Source organism: Chlamydotis macqueenii, chromosome 1 (assembly GCF_036417535.1).
Source record: "Chlamydotis macqueenii isolate bChlMac1 chromosome 1, bChlMac1.mat, whole genome shotgun sequence".
NCBI classification, from domain to species: Eukaryota; Metazoa; Chordata; class Aves; order Otidiformes; family Otididae; genus Chlamydotis; species Chlamydotis macqueenii.
The window spans coordinates 61,286,279-61,309,847 of NC_141556.1; the positions used below are offsets into that span (position 1 = coordinate 61,286,279).

The window sequence follows — 23,569 nt, forward strand, 5'->3', positions numbered from 1 at the left end:
TAGCAGACGATACTTCCTGCCTTACTTCTTTAGCAACTGATTTAATTACACTGATAATGTCATGAGAAGCAGAAATCAATTATGCATTAAACCTACCTAAGAAATCATTCTTTCATCCCATGTATTTTGTTTCAAGATCATTTACACTTGGGTAAAAAGGCCATTTTCTTCCTTCAGCGTCAATATTTTATACAGTAACTCACTTAACAGCCCAAGTGAAAAATTGAAGCGGGACTGTCAAAGAGGACCACAACTTACTCTGTGCAAGGCATGAAGGTGATGCTTTAAAGCTCCACCAATCCATCTGCTACGTATCAGGAGCTGTGTAATGCAGGGATCGTAAGCAGGATGCACAGAGCTATCCGTTACCTCCCTTTTGAAAACAAAGCCCTTCGATGCACTTACATCTCAGCCTCCCATGACTACTTTAGAGGCTGCTGGAGGTGAAACCACACATCTTGCACTGTCTATTTTCTAGCTCCCTCTACTTTTAACAAACACAAGACCTGGCTTGCCATTACTTTCTTGATATAAAAGATTTTTTCTATATTCCTATTAAAAGCAATACTGCTTTTTATAAACTCAAAAGATGACACCGAGCTCCCTTTGCCAGCTGACAAAAACCTTTTCTTTTGTCTGTTTTGGTTTTGCACTACTTAACTAAAAATAAACAAATAAATGGAAGTGGAATTTTCAGAGGAATCAGTGTTTCCTCTCTATCTGCTTTGCCATCAGCTGACCACTCTTATTCTCTCACTGTCTGGCTCCATCACATTCTGACAAAGTCATGCCCCATAAACCTGCACAGTAACTAATATAAAAATATTATCATTTTTGTAATACAAAAGGTAGGAATGGGAGAGGGAGACTGAGCAAAGCTGAAGACATCAGGTTGAGAAGGAGACTTCAGGGCTGGAGGAAGTGGGGAGGAGGAACGGCTAGAACAGAGAAGCAGGTCTTGGCAAGGAGACAACCTTACCCCCCTGCACACGGCTGCAAATTCAGCAACAGTGCATTAACCCAAGCTTACATGAAACAAAGAAGATAAAAACGGCTCCAGAAAAAGCAGCAGAATCACTCCTATCCCTACAGCCAGACACCCTGCGTGCAGCGTAACCAAGCCCTACAAGGCAGTTTGGGAGCTGGACATGACTCAGCTGCGTGCCTCGCGCTCCACCACCACACCGTCACCGCACAGCTTTCTATGGGGTAAAATTTACTCTCAAACATACACAACTGCTGATTTGTGTATACACATTGCCTTAGCTTTTAGTGTTACCCCAGAGGCCCTGACACCTCGCCAGAGGCCAAGAAACTGCACAGAAACAGAGGCGAAAGGATCTCTGCAGACTTCACATCCATGCATGAGGCAGAACGCAGAGCAGAGCACCTACATTCCTGATGGAAACTCAGATTAGCAGCAAACCATGCACAAATGGGAGCGTGTGTTGAGGGGGTGAGAGAAGCCTACGGATAGAGGACTTGCCCACTTAGCGACAGCGGTCGATGCCTGGAAACTGCAGTGTGGAAGGATTTGTTTCCAGGCTGTAAATATGTGGCATTTAAATGTAAGAAAGTCCATACACATGCTTTTGTAGGTCCAACGCTATGGAAAAAAAAGAAGGGAAAAGCCTCTGCTGTGCCTACACAAACTGCTCAGAATAGTCATTCTTGGCCATTACTTTACTGAGTGATGTCACTGGCACAACAATCTCTTACAGAAAGAAAGCAGCACTTGTGCAAGTACCTAACATTGCATCTCACCTTCACCACAGGAAACCTCCATCCAATTTACATTAAGTAAGACGTTACACTTTGGAGAAGTACCAACGATTTTACCTTCTCCTTACCAGTTCAATGAAACATTTTTCTCCTTCAGCTGAGCTTATTATGAATATTTAATGTATCAAAATGAACTGAAAGCTACCACTGTACATCTGCTCTCCAGCTCTCCATCCATCTATTGACATCAAGGCTTAGTTCCCAAAATATGACATTAACTATATTGCTGTGTAAATACCACTCCTTCAGCTACCGTTTCATAAGTAAAACGTATGCATGGCAAAAGCCAAGCCTGACTTGAATAGATTAAACTGTCCTCTCCCAGCTAGAGATGTCTTTGTTACTTTGGCTCCTGATGTCAATTCCCTGCGCCAGCTTGTACGTTCATCTTCTGTCCTCTAATTGAATTAATATTCACTTTCTCTTACTAATCCCCAAGATGCTTGTCTGAAATGATCTAAGACATAGTCCACATTTACAGGGAGAAGAGAAAAGATTTATATTAGGGCATCAATTCGATAGCTACAGAGGTTTGCTAATTTGCTGTGCCGCCAGGCAATCTGACTGTGGGAATACAGTGATTTTTTTACTGCTCTTCTAAAGCTTGGATATAATATTTTGCTTTTAGCCCTGTGCTGGAACCCCACTTAGAATACTGTTCAGATGTGATTTAAGATTGAAGAGAAAGAAACACTCCTTCCTGGATTTTTCCAGGCACCAGAAATACATATAAATTTCAGTGCACTGTAAGATTGCCAGCTCTCTTTGGTTTGGCTATAGTTATTATGTCATCACCACGGGAAAAAAAAAAAAGCGGGGGGCGGGGGGGGAGAGGAGGAATTTCAGCATCAGACTTACAGTCTTCAGCATTTTCTAGTGCAATAGAATGCATGGAACCGTGAAAAGGGAGACAAAACAATGGTTGCAATTATAGCTCCCTTCTGATCATTTGAATCAGATCTTTTATTAACTAAAAGTTTGGCCTCTTCAGAGCTTAGGAGTTTTGCCACCAGTTTTCAAGAGATCAAGTTTCATTTTTCTCCCAAAGTTATGAATGGAGAGAAACATCTACGCTGACAGCATGCTGGAAATCCTACAATACAAAGACGCTGTCCCCCTCCAATGCAGCCACACAATAGTCTCAGTGAAGGAAATTTTTTTTTTTTTATTCTGGCCCCCATATTTTGCCATTGCCTTTTACAAATGTAGGAATGGTTCAAACGTAAGACCCCATCCACGCTAGGATATACAATGGCTACAGGTTGGTTAGGCAACAAAGATGTAGTTGAGTGGCGCCGATATGATAGCTACTGTGTTATTTTTATAGAAGAAAAAGGGATACACACAATACAAACGCTGCTTTTGCTGTGTTCAAATGTTGCATAGATAATACCTTCTAAAAACACTTTTTTCCCCTTTCTTGCCACACTTCTTCCATATGAGTAAGAAGCAAGGTCTGAAAACTAGTGAATAAAAGCAGCTTAAGTGAGGCTGAGTCAGGTAATGATCACTGAAAAAATCCATCTTCCAGTCTTAGGATTAAACAAGCAAACATAAGAACAACTCCAACAATTAGGGTGTTTCTCCATGCTTGGGGCAGGCGTCCTCTGCTTGCAGGGATTCAGCTCCTGGTTCTCCGGCTCTGGGAGAGCATCCTGACCACCGGCAGCGACAGCCCCTCCAGTTCATACTTCAGCTTCAGTGACCTGTTAATTACTGCCATCACGAGGGTCTGAGGGTATCAGTCAAACGAGACTGACAGAGTAAGGCACAATTTTCTCCTTGCTTTACCAGACCAACAGACAAGCACACAAGATTTTCAAACCACCACGGCTCTTACTCTATTATTGTTTCAGATCATCGTGACAAGAGACATAATGAAGAGCCTGTTAGTCTGAAAGCTTACTCAATTCTTCTGTTTAGTTAGAGAACGCAAGACAGGATCCACAGGAGAGACTGAAGACACTGACTGCATTGTCACCCGTGTACATGCTTTAAGTACCCCGCTGCGAAATGTGGGATGCACAGTCAAATTGCCTCAACTCCATCATCACCCCCCGCAACCTGTGAGACTTAACCTCAAGTCAACCCAAGTGTTTCCCAGCTACTGCTACTGAAAAAATTCAGCCCAAATTCTCAGCTAGTTTCAGTCATCCTCAAGCTGCATATTTTCCAGCTGACATTTTTGCTCAGCCCTGTCCGTAACCAGGCGGGGTAGCACCACGGGAGGGGAAGCGTGCTTCTCCAGCGCCTAAGCAAGCGGTACAGATTAGACCGCAGCACCCGGCTTGACCCACCTCACACCTCTCCACAAACTTCAGCAAAGAGAAAACTTACTTGGAAAGCATCCTTAAACAATCTGTGCTTGATTTAATGATTTACACACTTGTACAAGAACTCTACAGGCTGCCTCTCTGCAGTACCATGAATTTTCTTAGCACTTTCGTGCCAAAAGGCACGCGGGCTTCTGCAGTCAAATCTTTCAAGGGGCAGCATTTTAATCTCACTTTGTCTGTGGTATTTACAGAGAAGCAATCCTGAATCTGCACAAACGGACAAGTAGATTATTGCACTTTTACTGAAGAAAGCTTTGGTAAGGTGCAGCTGGGCACATTACTAAAGTTAATTTATATTGCAGAAAGCTTAAAAGGGAATTAAGAATACATCTCAGTATTCCATACAGTATCAATTAATATTACAGGTCAGTTTGTAGGATCTGAGCTGCTACATCAGATACAATAAGTCTGTAAAAATGGGACTTGGGGAATCTAATCCCTTGAAAATAATTGCAAATTTAACAATTCCTTCTGCCTCTCCTCAATTTTAAAGTTAGACAGTAAATGAGAATTAAAAGTACCAGTAGATAGGTTTTATGTCTGTATTCTCTCATTTTCATAATTATGTCTGTTGGGATACATTACAGTCCCCCAAGGAGAGAGGGGTTGCAGCTGGGCTCTCTGGATTTAAAGAGAGCATCTGGCCCTGCTGCAAGTGTGCTACGATTCTGCTGCATAAGAAACCTGTTTGATAATAAAAAATACAGGAGAAAAAAAAGGCAGAACTCTAAACAAACACAGCTGCTACCCTTCACACAATGGAGAAAGCTGCTCAAAAACTACTTGCACCAGAAATAAGCAAGAAGGGCTACAGTTTGCAAGGTCTAGGCTGAACATATTGGGATACAGCTACTGAGCCAGCGATGCCAGAGCGCTTGTTAAAGCGCAGACGGAAAGGATGCACTCTGCCTCTTCAGGAGCCAGTGGCAGAAATCTCTCCTCATTACACCTATTTGCAAGCACTGATATTTTCCCACTGCCCTTTGCTTCCTAATCCTCTAAATTGCCACATCATCCTGCATTTTGAGGTATGAATATCCAAGTTTTCTGGCACATAACTTTCAACTGGGGGGGGGGGGGGGGGGGTGGGTGGGGAAGGGAACTCAATGCAGAGAAAGAGGCAGGTGCCCCGTTTGAACATTACGCAGTTCAGAGCAAGCATTTGACTGAATCAACACAGTTCAGGTCACCAGAGGCCCAATTTGGAGACAATTAAACACAAAAAGCCTTGTTGATGCTGAATGGCACTGGGTCAGAGTGCTGGAGCCCAGATCTTCCCTCCAGCCAGCTGCCCAAGTGTGTCTAACAGGGAGCCCACACACTGCATACAGATACCCAGTTCTGAAAGCTGTGTTATCCTCTTTCCCCTCCAACACACACAATCCTTTCACTTTTGGCCATGTCTCCCTGTATTATTAAATCTTTCTTCTCATACTTTCATGCCTCCAGAAAGTCTTTATATTAAAACACAAATGCTCTCAAAATAATAAAACATGAGTCAAGGACTAGAGAAATTAAAAAGAAGCGTCTCTGCTGCTTCTTTTTCTGTCAGGGAAATCTGAGCTGTTTTGAGTCACGACTCTTTTTTTCATTTCATGCAGGTAACAAGTCTTTTATTAAACACAGGTGCCCAAAAAAATCATCCCAATGCACTGCAATAACTTGAATGAGCATGTCCCAGGGATAAATCTGGCCTTGAGTGCCAGTAGTTACTGTACATACTTGTCTGATTAATTCCTCTTGACTTACAAAGGCATGCATCATGTCACAATGAATGATCTATTGAAGCACACCGTACCTGAAGCTCTCCCCTCCCCAGGTCATTTCCCCAGCATCTAAAACAGGCTCTTATCCTTTGTAATCAGTAATTAATAACAAAGCATTCTCACTAGTGCAATTTTTCTGCTAAGGTTAATGCAATATTTCATCCCAGGCCAGCTGCTGTTTTACGAGTTCCAAGAATGACAGTAAGTAATGTCTTTGCATACGAAGTCATCCATGGAATAAATCAATTAGCTCCTCTTTCATCAGGAGGCATTTTGCTGTGGCAAGGGAGGCTAACTAGATATAAAGTTGCTGTTTACCAGCAGGAGTATGTACCCAAAGTTTGGCATTGTACATTGACTTTTCTTCCCTATGTCTCCATTCTACACCTTTTCCGTTAAGGAGTTTTTAATCTATGATCAATCAAACACTGTGGCTTTGAGCTGCACTTACCATGCTGATCAGCATCAATCACATAACATATGTTTTCAGTAGTGGTAAAACTTTTGGGCCACTTCGTGCCCTTAAGAAGGGTGCACACATATTTATGACTATCATCTCCGTTGCAAAGCATCAATAAATTCTAGCATATTGTTCTTTAGATAAGCTGTACTGTTTCTCATACTCCAGAGTTCACATGAGGATACCTGCATTGTTGTCCCTGGGAGGAAATTTGGCAGCCAGAATATGTATATTTGAAAAAGGGAGAAAAAGTAGTGTATAGCACTGGTGTTTGGTGCTGGTGTAATCTTCTTGTCTTACTGAAATTGGCAAGGAACTTTGGAGACCTATGTTTTTTTCTCTCCTTTTCATTGAGATACTAACTGTCTGGCATCTCAGGCTCTTCTTGCATGATGCAGCTGACATGTTTGGCTCAGGAAGCTCATGGCCCACAGGTTGTTGTGCGCTGGCAGAGTATCATGAGCTGTTTATCCTTCCTGCAGTCTGTCCTGGTCACCTGCTGCTGGAGACAAAACATCAGGAGAACTGGACCTTTCAGCCTACTCAAATGGTCTGCCCTTTGGTTCTTGTCTTTCTAAGAACAAGAAGCTGTGGCACAGAGAAACAAACTACACGGTGCTCAGTGCCTCAGGATCACCAAGGGCAGAAACACTAGGTTTTAAGCATTTGAACCTTTGATTCAAAGTGCTGTGGATGATGCATACAGAGCTTGGACCACGAAGCTCACTACAAACCTCTGTCCAGGAACTGGTACAGTTGCCCACAGAGCCATCCTAGTGAGTGGATATCAAATGAAGATAGGAAGTTACCAATCCAGATGAAAGCTGAGTGTAGTGGGCTGAACTAGGTTGATGTTTGCTGATGCTTTCCAGGCAGCCTGAGCCATGGATAGTCATGCAGCAGCTCTAAAAAAGGAGCATTTGAAGCCTGAAGTGACTGAGGATGAATAAACACTGTCTGCAAGGCAACAGCTCACTTTCTTCCTTTCACTTCAAGGGAAGGAGAAAAAAAAAGCAGAAGCAATAAAAGAAATGGGCCTTTTTGGAATGACTGCTCCAAAACAGTCCAATACAACTTCATAACACAAAAGTAACGTGAGGTCCACAGCTCTGACTCACCAGGTTCAGCAAATCACCAGACACCCTGGCTCCAGCAACACCAAAAGCAGCCACCTAGAAATACATCTCCTCAACAAAAAGAAATGTGTTTGAAAAGGCAAGTAAAAAAAGGCAAACAGCGTGACCTTTAGTGAAAGTCATGTGGACTCATGAGTGAAAGTCAGGCAATGTCAAACTAGAAACTGAGACAAACTCATCCTTGGATTTGGACCCTAATGGATACAGGGCTGGATCTCTGCTGTGTTCCTCTCAGCAGTGTAGACAGTTAGATCAAACCATGATGCAGCCTGTATTTAATGAGAATTAAATGTTAATCTTGACAACTAGAAGACAAGTTCTAACTTTAAAGACGCAATTATTTCCCACTGCTTTAACATTTGGTCTATTTCGGTTTGCAAATTCTCGTAATTCAGTAGCACATACACAGCACCAAACAGATCAATGTTAACCACTGAAGTGTGCAAGCCTCAAGTGTGATGTTGCCAAATTCTGAACTTCTGGTGACTCCAGCTCATGGGCTGATCCACAATTATCTTATTTTTGGAGCAGTGGGGTTGTACACAGACATGCAAATTACAAGACACAGTTGTATACATTGTCTTCTAAGAAATATTTGTTTAGCCATATTCTTAAATTCCTGGGGTTTTGTATACAGAAGAAAAACTCCACTCAAGATAAGTGCAGGCTTATGTCACGTTCCTGCAAGGCTCTTCATCTGTTACATCTAGATTTTCTCTTTTGCTATTTGCTGTATGTTGAATCCTCTTTCTCCTTCTATTTACATCTATGTGTGAAGGAAAACAGTCCTGCTTAACACAGATCCAAATTGGCTTTTCAATAAACTCATTAAAGAAATGGTCCATTTCAGCCCTCAGAATTTGCCGCAGGTACCGCTGCACCTTATTACTAAACCTCCACCTGAAAATGAAAGGGGAAAAAAAGATAATATGGTCTCAAAGACATGCTGCACACTACCAGCCACATATGCGGAGACCACAGCCTGGAAATCCACTTACTCGGTGTAAATCCAGTTCAGTTATATTGACTTTTCTTTCCCTCGCAGTATATTAGTGCTCATGAAAAATCTTGTAGTGAAAGCCCTAGAGGAGAAATCTTTTGTCCACAGACAAATGCACTTCCCACATTCTACTCTATTACAACAGGCAAAAGAGCAAAAGCGTTGTTCCTACTTTTACAACAATCACAAGGCCAGACACTCAACTAAGACATAAATAACACATAGGCTTTGTCACGGACTCTTTCTCCAGCCCTAATTCAGTGCTATCTCCACCCATTTATCCTCTCCTTCTCCATCAAATGTATAAACAATTATGATCAGTCTACTGAAAATCTGACTGCAATTTTAACAATCAGTTCCTACAAGCCACCAACCACCCTTCCAGTCACCTCCAGATCGTTGCTACATTTGAATTTACTCAAGTTAAATCTTCCTTTCCGTTTTGGGGTTTTCTTTTTCTGTTTTCTTTTTTTCTTTTCTTTCTTCCTTTCCCTTTTCTCTCCACAGTCATTTACCAAGCCAAGAAAGATTCAAGAGACAAATGATGGCATCTGCAAACAACTCAAACAACTCCATAGAAGGAAACAAAACAGCCTAGGATCAGAGAGGCTGTTATATGTCAACATAGTAAATATCCATGCTCACATTCTCAGCTGGTGTAAATCAACCTGTCTCCATCTGGTTTTATGAGGGCAGTGCAACCTGATGCTGACAACACAGTAGAAAAAACTTAATCATGTTAAACTACAACATTTTAAATAAAAGAGAGTATTTACCCTAGGTGGCACCTATTTCAGTCGATGACCAAACTCTCATCTCCCCTGATAGGGAATAGCCAGGAGCACGCTCCACGTGAGGACGTATGGGCCCTTAATTATCATCTCAAAGCAGGGAGCCCCATACAGCCCTCTCCATTTCCCACCTCTCTCAGAGGTCCTGGAGACATTCCCAGGAATAGCAGAAGCAGGAGTCATGGTTGCACATTGCTGCCTACACAAGGAAACAAAGCACGTGAAATGTACAGTGCACTCTATAGCAGAGGATGGTGAGCCACAGTTGGGTTCTCCCATTATACTGTATCATTAAAAAAAAAAAAAATGCACATGGACACATTAAATATTTAAAGTTTCCTACCCTTAAAAAAAATCACAACTGCATCTAGCTTCTAGTAATCCAAAGCCATAGCTGCTGGGCATCTTTCAGCAGCCTAAGTCTGGTGTTTGAATTATGTAGATTCCTTTGAACTACAAGGAGAACTACAAATATCTGCTCAATCAGCTCCACTGTTCCTCTGAGGCAGATAAACTGAGTGCCAAAGAGTTTCTGTGATGGCACACACAGCCATCGGCATCCAGGAGAAAAACAGGTTCACCACGTCAGGAGTCCAATAGGTTCTGATGGTCAAGGGTTAAACGACCTAACCAGTGTTTTCATTATTTAGATCAGCAAGAGAGAGATTTTGGCCAAAAATGTCTTCTCACATATTTCTTATACATCGACTTCTTAGCTGACTTTACAAATGGTTAATCGCGACTGCTTCAGCAAGGAAAGATTAGGGGTCTGATCTCCATCCCCCCACCCTCACAAGCACTGGTGAATTCTTGAGGAACAGGCACCAGAATACAGACCGGTCTCTAATCTGCCACCTTAAGAAAGGTGGGCAAAAATGGAAAAAGAAAGATGAATCACATATTTGAAGAAATATTCTAGGGGTCATGTCCCATCTGTTGTCTTCTATGGCAGCCTCTACTCACTGTCTTTTCTTGTTACTGTTTTACCAAAACGCATGCACTTGCTTGCCTGACATTGCCAGTCCCTCTAGGACTGAGCGCAGCATGCAAAGCCCCAACCAAAAAGCAAAGAAACACAAACGAAGAACAAAGAAAGAAACAAAAATTAAAAGCTTGATAAGAACGGATGTCAATGAGCTGACAGAAACACAAATTCTTTCTAAAGTTTAAAAATTTTTTTAAAAATTTAAAATTAAAAAAAATTTTTAAATGCCATGTGCTTAGTTCAACATCAGCTGCAAGAACTGCTGCGCTTCCTCAAAAATCGACTTTTCCAGCTGGCTCATACGCAAGCTCGGAAAGGGATGTTAATGGTTTTATTGGTCAGGGCATGCAGAAAGGAAGGAACAGCAGTGAAGGAGCTGCTACCTGCGTCCCCTGCTTCAGGAAGCTTAGGAAATCTTTTTAGTTGACCAAGCTCATAAGGGCTCTGGGATTACAGCCCTTCAATAGATGGGGGTGTTTCTTATGGGGTGGCCTTTAAGGACTTAAAAGGCAAGGAGGTTTTGACAGACACACAGTAGACCCCAGCGAGAATAATTAGTCAGCCAGTCTCTTTTCCCTTACCTGCCCCTTTTTGAGCATCTGCAAAGAGTTTTAAATTCAACCTGCAAACGCTAATACTTATCCTTTGTAGCACTGGATTGTTCCTCTTCAGGGGTTTTACATGCACTTTCCATTTATGCAATGCTAACTCCCATAATGGTCAATAAAGGCCAGTATATTAGTATGATAAACTCATGTTCCCAGCCATGCACAGAATTCAAATTGAATTAGAAAGTCAGCCTATGTTCATAAAAACAATACTCTCGAGCAAATGGAGCTTTACCGCACTGCATAACAGGCATCACACATCTTTGGGTTGTTGTCAATTCTTCATATAAATACTTTAAATCCCTTAGACTTCATTTTGCACACTATATAGTGAGTCTCTTCATAATCAAGTAGTATTTAAAACATTTACTGCCTTGTTAAATCTAAGAAGTTAGATTTATTGGGATAGTCACTTTCCTTAATAGCCAATTTAGTAAAACTCAGTGTATTCATTGATGGATAAATATATAATAGGCGGTTGTTAAACTTTAATAAATACATTTAATAGTCAGCTAGCATTTTCTCTCAATGGCAGCACTTCCTCTCAGCTGCCAACAGGAAATGCTGCTCCTGAATGTGCCAATTCAGCCCACATGTAGGGAATAAACGGACCTAGAGAAGCGAACTGGAGCACGCATTTCAGGTAGCTTTCCTGCACTGCTTGTCATGAGAACTCTAGCTGAGATTATTCTAAGCTCCCACCAAGATTGTCAGGTGTCAAACAGCAGAGAGTATAAGGAAGAGTATGAGCTACTATGTTTGCCTGGACTCCTACAAGCAATGAACTGGGACAGGAAGGGTAGTTGGCTACCTGAAAGCCGTATAAATTATATTCCTCTATTATTATTGCCATTTAGAGTCTTACTGCACTCCCTGTTTCACGTACATCATGTCACATTCTCTCACCCTACCCTGCCACTCTGCGTGTTATCGACAGATTAAATCACAATGCCTCAGCTTCTAGTTAGGAGATCTAAAAGGTACTCTTTTAAAGCTTTTAGGTACCTAAAAAAAAAATATTTTAGAGGAGTGTGCATCATTAGACAACAAAAAAAAAAACCTTTAGAAATCTGGCCCTTAACTCAAACTGTAGGCCTTTATGGCTCAACTCTGCAGGTCCAGGTTCAAGCTGAAGACAGCTACTGCATATAAATGAGACAAACCAGACCAAAATATCTTCAAGAGAGACTGTATTTGTACACTGGGCTGGGAAGTCTGATCATAGCCACAAGATGCTCACCTGGGTGGGATTATACAGTTCCTGGAGTGGGCTTCTGGATCCTTTCCGGCAGCAAATGTCCATCCCAAATGGATTTCTACGCATTACTGCAAGGGGAAATTGAAATTAATACAGGTTAGAAACATTGGTTAGCAGTAACCTATTGCAACATCCAGAGCAATAAGAGATCTTCTGACAGATCACGGGATTCTAGAGATGGTGTTGTGTCTTAATTCCTAATTTTACTTTCCCTAGAAATTGTCCAAGAGGTAAATCCTTCCTGTATTGTAGAAGTTACTGGGGAAAAAAAAAAAAAAAAAAGAAAAAAAAAAAAAGGAAAAGCTTTCTGGTTCCCCTCTTCTAAAAGCTTCTCAACAACTTCCAGCTTGGGTGCCCAAAAATTCAAGTATAGGGACCAAAGCAACACAATTTTCAGTAGCGGTAGGTGCCAGCTTCTCTAATCACCATGGAGGAACTGGATGGATTCCTATAATCAGCATCTCCGAGAGGCAATGTTTGAGCCTCTCTCAGCCTAAATACAGAAGCACACAGGATCTTAATATTAAAACATTTGATTTTAAAGCTTTTTGGCCTATGACTTTGGTTTTTCCTAGAACAGACACTCAGCAGTACATGACACACATACAATCATTGCTGCACTTCTTGCTCCACACTATTTTACCCTACATATTGCGACTGAATATTTGACTGATCCAAAAACCAAGATACGCTATGTTATCCCAGCTGGAGACCAGCAGGTTTTCAAACCAAAGGCTTTGCCAAAAGGTCTGATCAAGGAGCATTTTGAATGATAAAGCATTTTTGGGAGAGACACTGATCTGAGCCCCAGCAGGCACAGGGATCATGTTTCAATTTAGACCTTTGTGGCCATAAAAGTCTACATAAGAAGTCATTCGTCTCCAACCACCCTCTATAGTCAAAAGGAAAACAAGAGCTTGTCTGTCCTTCTGCTCTCACGTGGCCCACATCATCCTCTACAAACACTCCTCCGCCCCAGCTTGCTCTGCTAACTACAGAAGGAGCATCAGGCATCACGGCGAGGGGAGATTTGTCCCGTCAAGGTTTAATTAAGACACAACCAGAAGGAAAGAAGAGATGTTCCTGCTGGGAACCACAAGGCTTTAAGCAGAGTCAGGCACGCTTTCACTACCACTTGCCACGCTTTGTAACCAGAAGCTACTGAAGTGTCCTACAGCAACGGCTCTGAGCTGCACCACTTACAGACATGATACTGCAGGCTTCAGGCCAAGAGCCAGAGAATACAGTCAAGTAATGTTTTAATACACAGGGCTAATACGCAATCATAATTGATACACTAAGTAGCATAAACCACAGAAAACTGGATACAGTTCCAATCTGGAAACAGAATGGATTACTTCACTCACTTCGTATCTATTTTTCAACTGAAGGTAAATTCCTAATGACATGCTGTGTTGCTTCTCCCCTGAGCAAAGAGAGATTCCACAGGTCTTGTGGCAGGAGTCAGACATATATGCTTAGGAAACAAATTGGCTAAAAGTTTTGATTTTCTTCACAATTAGGATTGTAATGTTATTAGAGGCTATGACTTTATTTTACATGTTTAATACCTCATCAACTTCTGAGCACTTTTAGTCATGCAGCCAAGTATTGCAATTCCTTTGTTTTTTTGCGCTAATGTGCCTTTTTAAAAGTTAGCTTAGTGTCTGAAACATTAAAAACTTTAAAAATATTTTGCATGAGTAATGTCAGCTTCCAGTGTCTGGAAGCAGTTTTAGGAAGAAAACACTAAAGTGAGGGCGTGAGACAGCTGTTCTAACCATAGAGCTCCTGTCCATCCCGTCCCTGTCTCTCGTCCCACTCCATACTCTTGTACCAGGGACTGTATCCAGGGATGCTTTGAAAATAATTTTGTAGCCCCCTCACTGTTACGAGAAAACTTTCTAAAATGGATCCTTCCAGTCAACAGCAAAACACATCGTTTTCATTTAGAAAACCAAAGCAGGGGGAAAGGGAGAGGGGAACGTTTCGGTGTGTCCAGCTCATTAGACTGGGATTAACCAGGATCCTGAAACACTGATTCCTTGTTCCAAAATTAAGAAGAAGAATAATTCCAGTGTGTTGTTCCCGAATTTATTACGTTACTTTTCATTTCCACTAAATACAATAAACAGTAATGTGCATAAATGTATCCCTTCCTGCTTCACTTAGCCAGTAGGTATCAACACAGCAATGCTTTATATGCAGCAGTAACAGCCACAAAGATTAAATTATTTGCACAACGTGCAAGATTTGATTCCCAGATGTAAACAAACAAGCAAACAAAAAGCAACTGTCTCCCCAGCAACAGGTAAATGCCAGCATAGAACCTTAGTCACAGAAACCATTAAATCTTTTTTATTATTCCCAATATCACTTAATTGGTTTGTCCAATATCACTTAATTGGTTTGTTTTCTTCAACAAAGCCATTAGAAGATGACCGTGGAGCTGGTATAGAAACACAGCAGCTCCACACAGCACTGTTCCCTGTTTATCCGTGTCAAGAACAGCAGCCCTGACGCAGCTGCACGCAGCACCTCTGCGCACACCTGGAAAATACTCATGCCTGGAATTTAACTGCAGCACTGAAATAAAGGGGAATATTCTCCTTTCCTCAGGAGAAACCCCACCTGCACCTTTTGCAAAATGGACCTTTGGTGAATAACTATCAGGAATGTTTAAATATAGCTCAAAACACTTTCTGGCGTGGCTGCAGACAAACTCACCTCTCAATGCTCCTGCAACCTGTTTTCTACTGTCTCAGCCTCTCTGAGGCAGTGTTTCATTATGTGAACGACGTGACCTTTTGGGCCTGAACCTCACCTATAGCAATCTGCAGTATGAAAACCATAATATGGACATGAACTGCAAACATACTAATTTTAACGCTTTCACTAAGACTCCATCACACTACTGCTGTAGTGAAAATTTTTAAAAAATCAAGCCCTTTATTTTCACCAAATCATCTTATTAACATAGTAAATATCTAAATTTACATTTTATGGCTTGGGCTGATCTCCATACATAATTACAGTTAATTATAATCTAATGATAAGTATTGCATATGCATGGCTCCAAGAACTGATTAAAAGATCATGTTCATGCACACTAAGTGTGGGAAGCAGCTGACAGCAGCATTTAGTGCCTTTAATGATTAAAGAGTAGTGTTAATACTGCAACTGCAGCAAAATCAGCAGTCCTCTGAATTTAGACAAGACCATGAGCAGCTGAGTGAATTGTTTGTTTGTTACTTATATACAAGAGCTGCAAGAACAAGACCTTTCTTCCATCTCTAGGAATGACTTGTCCAAAATGCAATTTTGGTCCATCTCATTAAAATCTGTGGAATTAATATTCATTAATTTAATGGCAAGTCTGGAAAGCATGTTATCTAGGCACCAAATTTCAGTTTCTCAAGAAAGACAAACAATCCTGCCGAATTGAAAGCTTATCAACACAATAATCATCTGTGTATATATACACACAAAGAAGGAAACTACACGTGCAGGTCTTAAATTATCCCAGAACAGAAGCATCCATGCACAACTTCTGGAAAACCCCATTTAGACCCACTAGTACCAAGAGCAGTAGTTTGACTTGTGATTTACAGTGCACTGAGCACGAGAACACAGCGCTCCTCAGTCAAATCTTCCTCTAGTATCTGTGCAGAAAAAAAAGTCCTGAGGTTTTGCCACAGTCCTGACCCATTAGATTACTATGAATTAAAATGCACATCCCTCAAATAAAAACACCCTTTGGAAAGGCACAGTTTGGGAGCACACTGAGAGCTTGCATGTCATCATCCGGGCCAGGCACCCTTTGAATCTCCTGCCGCCATCCAAGCGTCTCCTCTCCATGTCCCCTGGGTGCCGTACTCGTGATGGCAGAGGCAGGGTTACAAGTGACAGTAAAAGCACACAGCAAAGCGCCTACCAGATCTTGGCATCTATGAGAGGAGATGTCACCTCCAGGTGGCACCTAGCCAAAAACGCAAGACAAGGGTGCCTAGAATAACGGGCATAGGTGGGGAGAGGGAACATACAGGCAGGAATATATGGTACAAGGCCTTCAGTTTTTTGTGAGACATTTCAGAGACTGAAGATCATTCACACGGAAACACGTGAACCAGGCTTAAGTTGTCACCTCTACTTGGCAGAAGGCATTTATAATGTGCTTGGTAACCTACAAAGATCCCGTCCCAGAATGGGAGACCGCTCATATTCCCACAGGATGAACAATGACAGGATAAAAATACTAAAAAGAAGCAGCCACATCAATGCAATTTCTGCCTTTGCCTATCAAGAGCTGTGGAGAAACAGAGAGGGGACATAGTGGCACTTCTCTTGGGAGATTACCGGCTTGAAAAAGTATGTGAACACTGGGACTATCTAGACAGAAGAGGAAGGGAAGAAAAAAAATCATGGGGACCAAGACTCTTGGAGACTTAAAACCATAAAGGTCACTCTCTCAAAATGTGCGAGAAGGGCAAACAAAACCATTTCTCACAAGCCTGCATGAGATCAAGTCACAGAGGAGACTCTGCCAGAAGAAACACACAAAACAATGGTCACTTTTTTCACTGGACTTACAGAGACAAACAAGTGACATTTCAGCGTGCATTCAGCAGGCACCTGTATCACCAACCATCCTACAATCCCGTAAATGTCAGAGGCTCCCATTTCCAAGACTTCTGTAGAATAAAAGTTCCCCAACTGCTACCTAGCAACTATTTCCTACTCGGTAACATTTAATTTACATTGCTTGGGCTATTCTAATTACTTGCAAGATAACAAAACCCAAATGTAAAAACTTTACACCTCTGTTCAATGCCCCTTAAATTAACTGTCCCATATTACAAATATTTGACAAAAGTTCTGAGGACATATTAATATTTAATTTTTCATTACATTGATCTAAAGTACAAAGACAGAATTCCCTAATATCGCATTGCTTAAAACTGATATAAATAATTCATTCCATCTATTTGGGATACAAGTCATCTCGCTGAGGAAAAAGTATGCACCGGCAGCAGTATCTTGAAACTCTAATTGAATAGGGGATCCCATTCTTGTTTTAAAGGAAAAAGCTATAGACAAGTCAAATATATTCCTTTTTTGGTCTGATTTCTCATCTTTTTTGAACTGATTTCTCTACGAATGGCTGAAATTGTCAGCAGTCTGCTTGCTTCTTTGGCTGAAGTATATTGCTTTGCAGCTAACATTGCTGTCCAACTGCCCCTAATTTCAGGCCAGGGTTAATGCTTTCCATGGCACATCTTATTGACAGCAAAGAGCAGGTAGACAACCTAGTACTCCCTCTTGGAACTGTAAACAAGTGAGTTAGGGCTGAACATTCACCTGAACATCCCCTACCCAACCTAGACAGAAAAATCAGTGCCACTTGGCCCACACAAGATAGCTGCATCAAAACAGTTACTTACATCTTTGGCATCTCTAGCTGTGTTTAAATAAGCTACTGCTCTCAAACTTCCTGAATTTTTAAAGCAAAGCAAGAATAATTAATTAATTATACCCATACTGAAGGTTTAAAGATTCTCACAGCCTAAAGATTTGGACATGGTTTGTCTTCCAAACTCTTGCATAGATTTCTCCTATGACCCTAAAGCAGCACAGAAAATTACTTCTATTGGGTACATAGGATGAGGCATTGAAATAAACACTCAAATACTACACTAAACACCTTCTCAGAGATGCTGAGACATCCACAGCTCAATCATAAGCATACGTCTATAAATGATATTATAGAACTACTGCTCCATCTGTACCAGCAAGAATTACACTCAGGAGAAACTTGTCACATCCGAATACAAAGCAAACAAGGCTCAATCTGACAACATTTTGCACATGCAATGCTCTTGAAGCATGAAAATACTCAGGGCAAAGTTGAACTAAGTGACCCTAGGAAGCAGTGCTCTTCCAGAGTTCATCAGAGGTTCATCAAGAATTCACCAGAGGTCCAAGGGCTGAATTGTTTTGTAATTTAGAACATCCTGTCAACATACCTTCAGACACTAAGCTAAAATCATGCTGAACAAGCTCGTCATTAGTAACCAGCCAGTTCTGCTTCAGGAAAACAAGCCTTCCATAATAATTGACAACAATCTGCTCTGCAAGACTTCACTTCAGCCAAGTTCAAACTGCAGACAAAATCGGAAACTCAGCGACAAAAAGCCTACCTCATTTCAAACTTCATTAAAATTCCTATGCTCCCTTCCCTACACACTAACCAGGCTAAGGCCGAATGTTATGGAAGGGTTAATTTTTAATCAGCAACCAGGAGTATAAGGAATGAATGCAAATGCTGTCACCCAGCACTGGCTCCAGAATTTGAGTAAGGAGACTTTTAGATAGCAATCCCAGCAATGATCCACTAATCCTTCGGCAGCAGTTCACAAAGATCAACAGACTGATAGCAACGTCTTGTGACATCTGGGGCCTTGTGCTTTGCTGTGTTCAGCTCAGGATTTCAGACTAAATTATTGGTCCTTCATCCGGAGACTGCAGGTATAAGGATTTATGACTAAACTTGTCTGGCCTCTTTCGTTTCCTTAAGGCAAAAACTGCAGCTTTCTTTGCTGGAGCTTGGGAGATGTATTTTTGGAAAGTAAAAATCAGATTAGGAATTGTACATAAGCATGCCAAAGTTTTAAATGCAGAGAATAAGAGAATTCTTATTCTCTACGTTAATGAAGAACCAGATTTTGCCTTACTCCAGACAATAACTAGAAACATAGGGTCTTACTCAGTGTGAGAAAGGAACAAAAATCTGTGCCCATAGCACCTTACTATCCGCAACACCACTGTTGTGCATCACGGACAAACCAGAAACCTTACTGAGCTGGGTGTTGTACGTACATAGCAAGGAAACAATCCCAAAAGATGAACGCTTTAGAGCCCCACCTGAGGAACAGGGATGCTATATTTTACTTTAGCAAGTTCATTGATTTGACATGTCCATCCTGCTCTCCCCTAATGTTTCCACTCCCACTCAAGTACCAGAGGGACATAGCGAATTAAGACTGTAGATGGATACCAAAAAAGTGAAGGATGAAAAAGAAAAAGGAGGTCACATCTTAGTGAAATGATTACAGCTGAGATGAGCAAAGTCTCTAGGTACGGGACCCATGGGACCAGCAAAGTAACAGTCCTCAGTTCACAGATCAAAAAAAAAAAGAGGCAAAAAGGTTAAAAACTTTCACAAAGCAAATTAGCTGCTACAGATCAAATTCATTTTAGGAAGCAAGATGTCTATTATAAGCTCCTACAATTAACAGAGAGCTGCAGCTGCAGAGCTAGGTCACCCCACATGCCTTTGGAGGTGGCTCTCCTCCATTCCACTGACCAGCAAGCCTAGATGGGTTGATGGTTGAAGTTACATGGAATAAATCCTGCTACAGCAAGGAAATTAATCCTAAGATTTGTTTCTAAGCTCTAATCACTAATTACAAAAGTTGTAAATGCCCTCCAAAGAATAGAGAGATATTTAATTACTTCTTGCTTTAGACAGTTTTCCAGAAATAAATTTGTATTTTATCCTGTTTGTTCTCGGATTAGCATGGGGATGGGTTTAATTGGGCACAGTGGGTAAGTTAATATCCTTGGGTGAAATTATGCAGAGACTTAGATCCTTGGCCACCCTACAGACATTGCATGTGGCATAAATTAGCACAACATCTTTCCTGTTAATGAACAACTTTTTTTTCAGTATTTTTTTCAAATGTTAATCCATATGGAATTTCTTTAGAAGTCAAGAAATTATCCACAAACCTAAATCAAGAGACTTTTCCATCAGCTTTACTCCTCACACAAAGAGAGCTGTTCTGTTTATCTCTGTCACACACAAGCATACATTGCTTTTAATGCAGCAAGCGTTTGTAGCTGCAAACTACAAACTATATTAGACTTGGTCAGAACTTTTCTGATACAAACTTGTTTTCTCTGGCACGAAATGCAGATTTATTGGCATCAAAGTATTTCACTGGTCAGTTCTGCATGGATCGCTGAGAACCTCAGCTGCCTGCTTGTCTCTGTGCATATCCTGGTTTATGCCATCCATTAGCAAAGATGTCCCGAAACGCTGATCATCAAAACGGTCTACTTTTCTCCTAGAACTATTTCTAAGCCTTCATAAATTTAAAAAAAAAATCCTTCCCCCCCCCCATACCATTCACATCAACTTATGAAGTTCTTTGTTTCCTTCCCCCCACCCCCCAACTTGCTACAAGGGAAGTAAGAAACCACAGAATTGTGACCAACTTTAACTATGCATATTTCCCAAACAGACATGGGTATTATGAATTTGCATGAAGAAACACTACGGATCCAGTGTATCAAAATACAAAGAAAAACCTCTCTCCTGACATTACACTTTTTCCTACTTTTCCACTACAAGACAGCCATGTGTTTTGCAAAATGAAACTGCAATAATCTGGGAAGGCTGGTAAGCTTCGCTAGAAATTTTCAAGCTTCCAAATATGCCTCCCTCCAATTTCTAGATACTGGTGGTAACATCATCAGCCGGCACTGTTCTCTTCACAGGAAAGAGGGGAAAAAAAAGCTACATATGCACTGTGCTGAAAAAACAAGAAGCTGGACTTCTTTTTCAGTATTTCCCACTACTTCCATTATACTGTCAGTACCAGTCTACTTAACAAACATGATGTATGAGTTCACTCCAAAAAAAAGAGGGAGTGAGAGAAAAACCTTTAAAGGAGGAAGGTTTCTTCAGAAAGCTGTAATTTTAAAAGCATTTATCTTGAATCACAGTCAAAATGAAAACGACGGCTGCTGCAGCTGCAGCCTATTTGAGCTACTGTTTCCTTGCTGTTCTTCAACAGATGTGCATTGAAGATGAAACACAAAATCATATTTGCTATGGATATACTCAAAGGCACAGCAAGTCTTGTCACAAGCCAAGCAGAATAAAAAAATAGAGCTGCGGCAGTCATTTTAACCCAGAGCAATGAAAGGCTCAAACTTTTGGTCTCTGAACTTCAGGCAGAAGTGTTGCGTGCACACACACACATGCACACCTGACCTGACTCAAACAGAAATCAAGGGACACAAGTCATTTCTGTCCTAGCGACATCTCCAGACGGACCAAGATTTCTGAAGCAGTGCCTCTGATATTTTTAGTGCAGTCACATCCTCCTGCTATTTTACTGTGAGTTATGAACAATAATTTTCTTTGCAAAAAAGAAGCACTAAACAATTTGATAAACGGGAAAGAAAGTATGAAATCCTGCAGTAATCACTTCCAGAGCAGCCATTTATTATGGCAAAGAGGATTACGACTGCAGCTTGTTGGATAAGCAGATGAGCCCTTACAAATTAAGGATGCTACTTCCGTGGCAATGTGAAGGCCAAATGCTGATATTAAAAGGAAAAAAGTACCACAGACAGTAAAGGCTTGTTTCTGCGATTTGCAAAGTGTCCAGACTAATAATTAATACACAGCTGGGCTTTGCTGTCTTATTCCAAGAGTTTATTCTGTTTAATACTTCTAAACTCCAAGTAATCCCAAGGCACAGAGATGCAATCAGCCTCTTTGCAAGATCTTTTACTTTTCCAACAGTCGGTTATTGCCTCAGCTGACCGAGATCAGGGCAGGTCCAGGTCTGCAGAGCACTGCCGGGCCACTTCCAGCCCCATCGGACCACAGAAGCTCTCCAGTGCTCCTGCCTTCTTCCAGCAGGATCCGTACACGGAGGCTGGGAAGCTGCTTTCACACACTCTTCTCTCTCTATTAGCAATAAGCTGAACACATCTGAAAGCAATACTATCTGTAAGAATTCCCTCATGTGGCAGTTTTGAAATATTCCAAACCACAGATCCTTCAAAACATTTTACATATGAATAGGACATTGTCAGCTCTCCCAGACCCAGGCTGCACTTCACCACACAGAAGAGTAAAACACACATTAGCACTATAAAACTTCATCTCAATTAGCATAATCTGTATTTCCACTATAGAGCCCAGCTTTACAGCCAACCTCGGGTGACGTACTGAGCACACTGGATCTGTATTTCTCTAAAGAGAAATTCCCCAAACACAAGAAAACCATTCAGAGCGGTGCTTGCCTGGAATGTATGAGCTCTCCGTGCCGATTATCTTTCAGCGGTTCTACTCCCTTCCTCTACCTCCTTCCATTGCTCCCATCATTTCAATGGGTTCAGTTAAAACCTTCTGATGCACTTGGTCTACAGCAAGGAAATGCAGTCATGCCTCACACATACCCGAGGGGACGGGCAAGCACACCAGTTCCATGTCAAGAGGAAAAACAAATGAATGAGGAAAGATCTTTCTACTTTACTTCTAATGAGAGCATTTAAAGGCAAACCAAACCAGGCAGCAGCTGCAAAAGACCCACCTTCTGGTATCACTACCAAATACGGTGTTGGATAAACTAAAAATTTTAAAGTGACTGAGACTCTTCCTACAAATATTATGGATATCCTATAAAGCGTGAGATAGCAATGTATGAGGCCACTATGCAAGTAGCTTGCTTCTGCATTAAACAGGGATGAAGAAATTGCACAGGATTTCAAAGTTCCATAGTTCTGGCCTTTACTGGTAATAATAATATTTCCTAATTAACATGTAAAATAAGCTTTTGTTTCAGCCACTAATAGCCTGCCAAATGCACTGTGAAATTTCTATTAATGTTGCAGATAAGTATCTGAAATACAGGATCACTCTGACAGTATGACTATGAAGGAGACGGACACAGCACCACAGCAAAGTCTGCGGCAGGACCTGTATGACGAGCGAGTACAACCTCCCCTTCCCGGCCTTGTACTCCACCCTTATATGTGTGCCCATAGAATGGTTTGGGTTGGAAGGGACCTTCAAAGGTCATCTAGTCCAACTCCCCTACAAGGAGCAGGGACATCTCCAGCCAGATCAGGTTGCTCAGAGCCCAGTCCAACCTGGCCTTGAATGTTTCCAGGGATGGGGCAAATGCCCAGGCAGCATTAGCTCTCCTGTGGCCCAGGGAGCAGGCAGGCCAGCTGGTGAACCATCATCCCCAAACCCTTTTCAGACCTCCACTTCAACTGAAGAGGGTCCTCTACTCAGTAAGCATCACCTAGATTTTATGCTTCTACACATTCACCCTTACTAAAATTACGCAAATTGGGCTGCCACTCAAATCACTAGGCATTCAAAACTCTGTATTAATGGTTTGCAGTTTTCCTCTTCTCCATTTACCATAGCCCTAACTTTTGCATCCTCTGTAAGCTTGATTAATAAATGACTATGTTTTGTTCTGGATCATAAATTAGAACATTTAACTAGCATTAGCCCAAAATCTGGTCCCCAAGGGATCCCATGGGAAATGTATCTGCTTAGTGATGGTTTCCCAGTTACAGCTATTTTTACAAACTGTCAAACATTTTTTAAATCAGTGTTATGTGTGCCAGATTGA

General features: G+C 41.4%; 1 protein-coding gene across 2 annotated transcripts in view; it reads right to left on the minus strand.

The window, feature by feature from the left end:
* CHST11 (carbohydrate sulfotransferase 11) overlaps window positions 1-23,569 on the minus strand; it is a 178,001-nt gene that overhangs the window by 90,122 nt on the left and 64,310 nt on the right. For both annotated transcript variants that reach the window (XM_086754198.1, XM_086754188.1), the window contains exon 2: window positions 12,105-12,190. In XM_086754198.1, coding sequence (XP_086610324.1) covers window positions 12,105-12,190 — 86 coding nt within the window. The remainder of the gene's footprint in view (window positions 1-12,104; window positions 12,191-23,569) is intronic.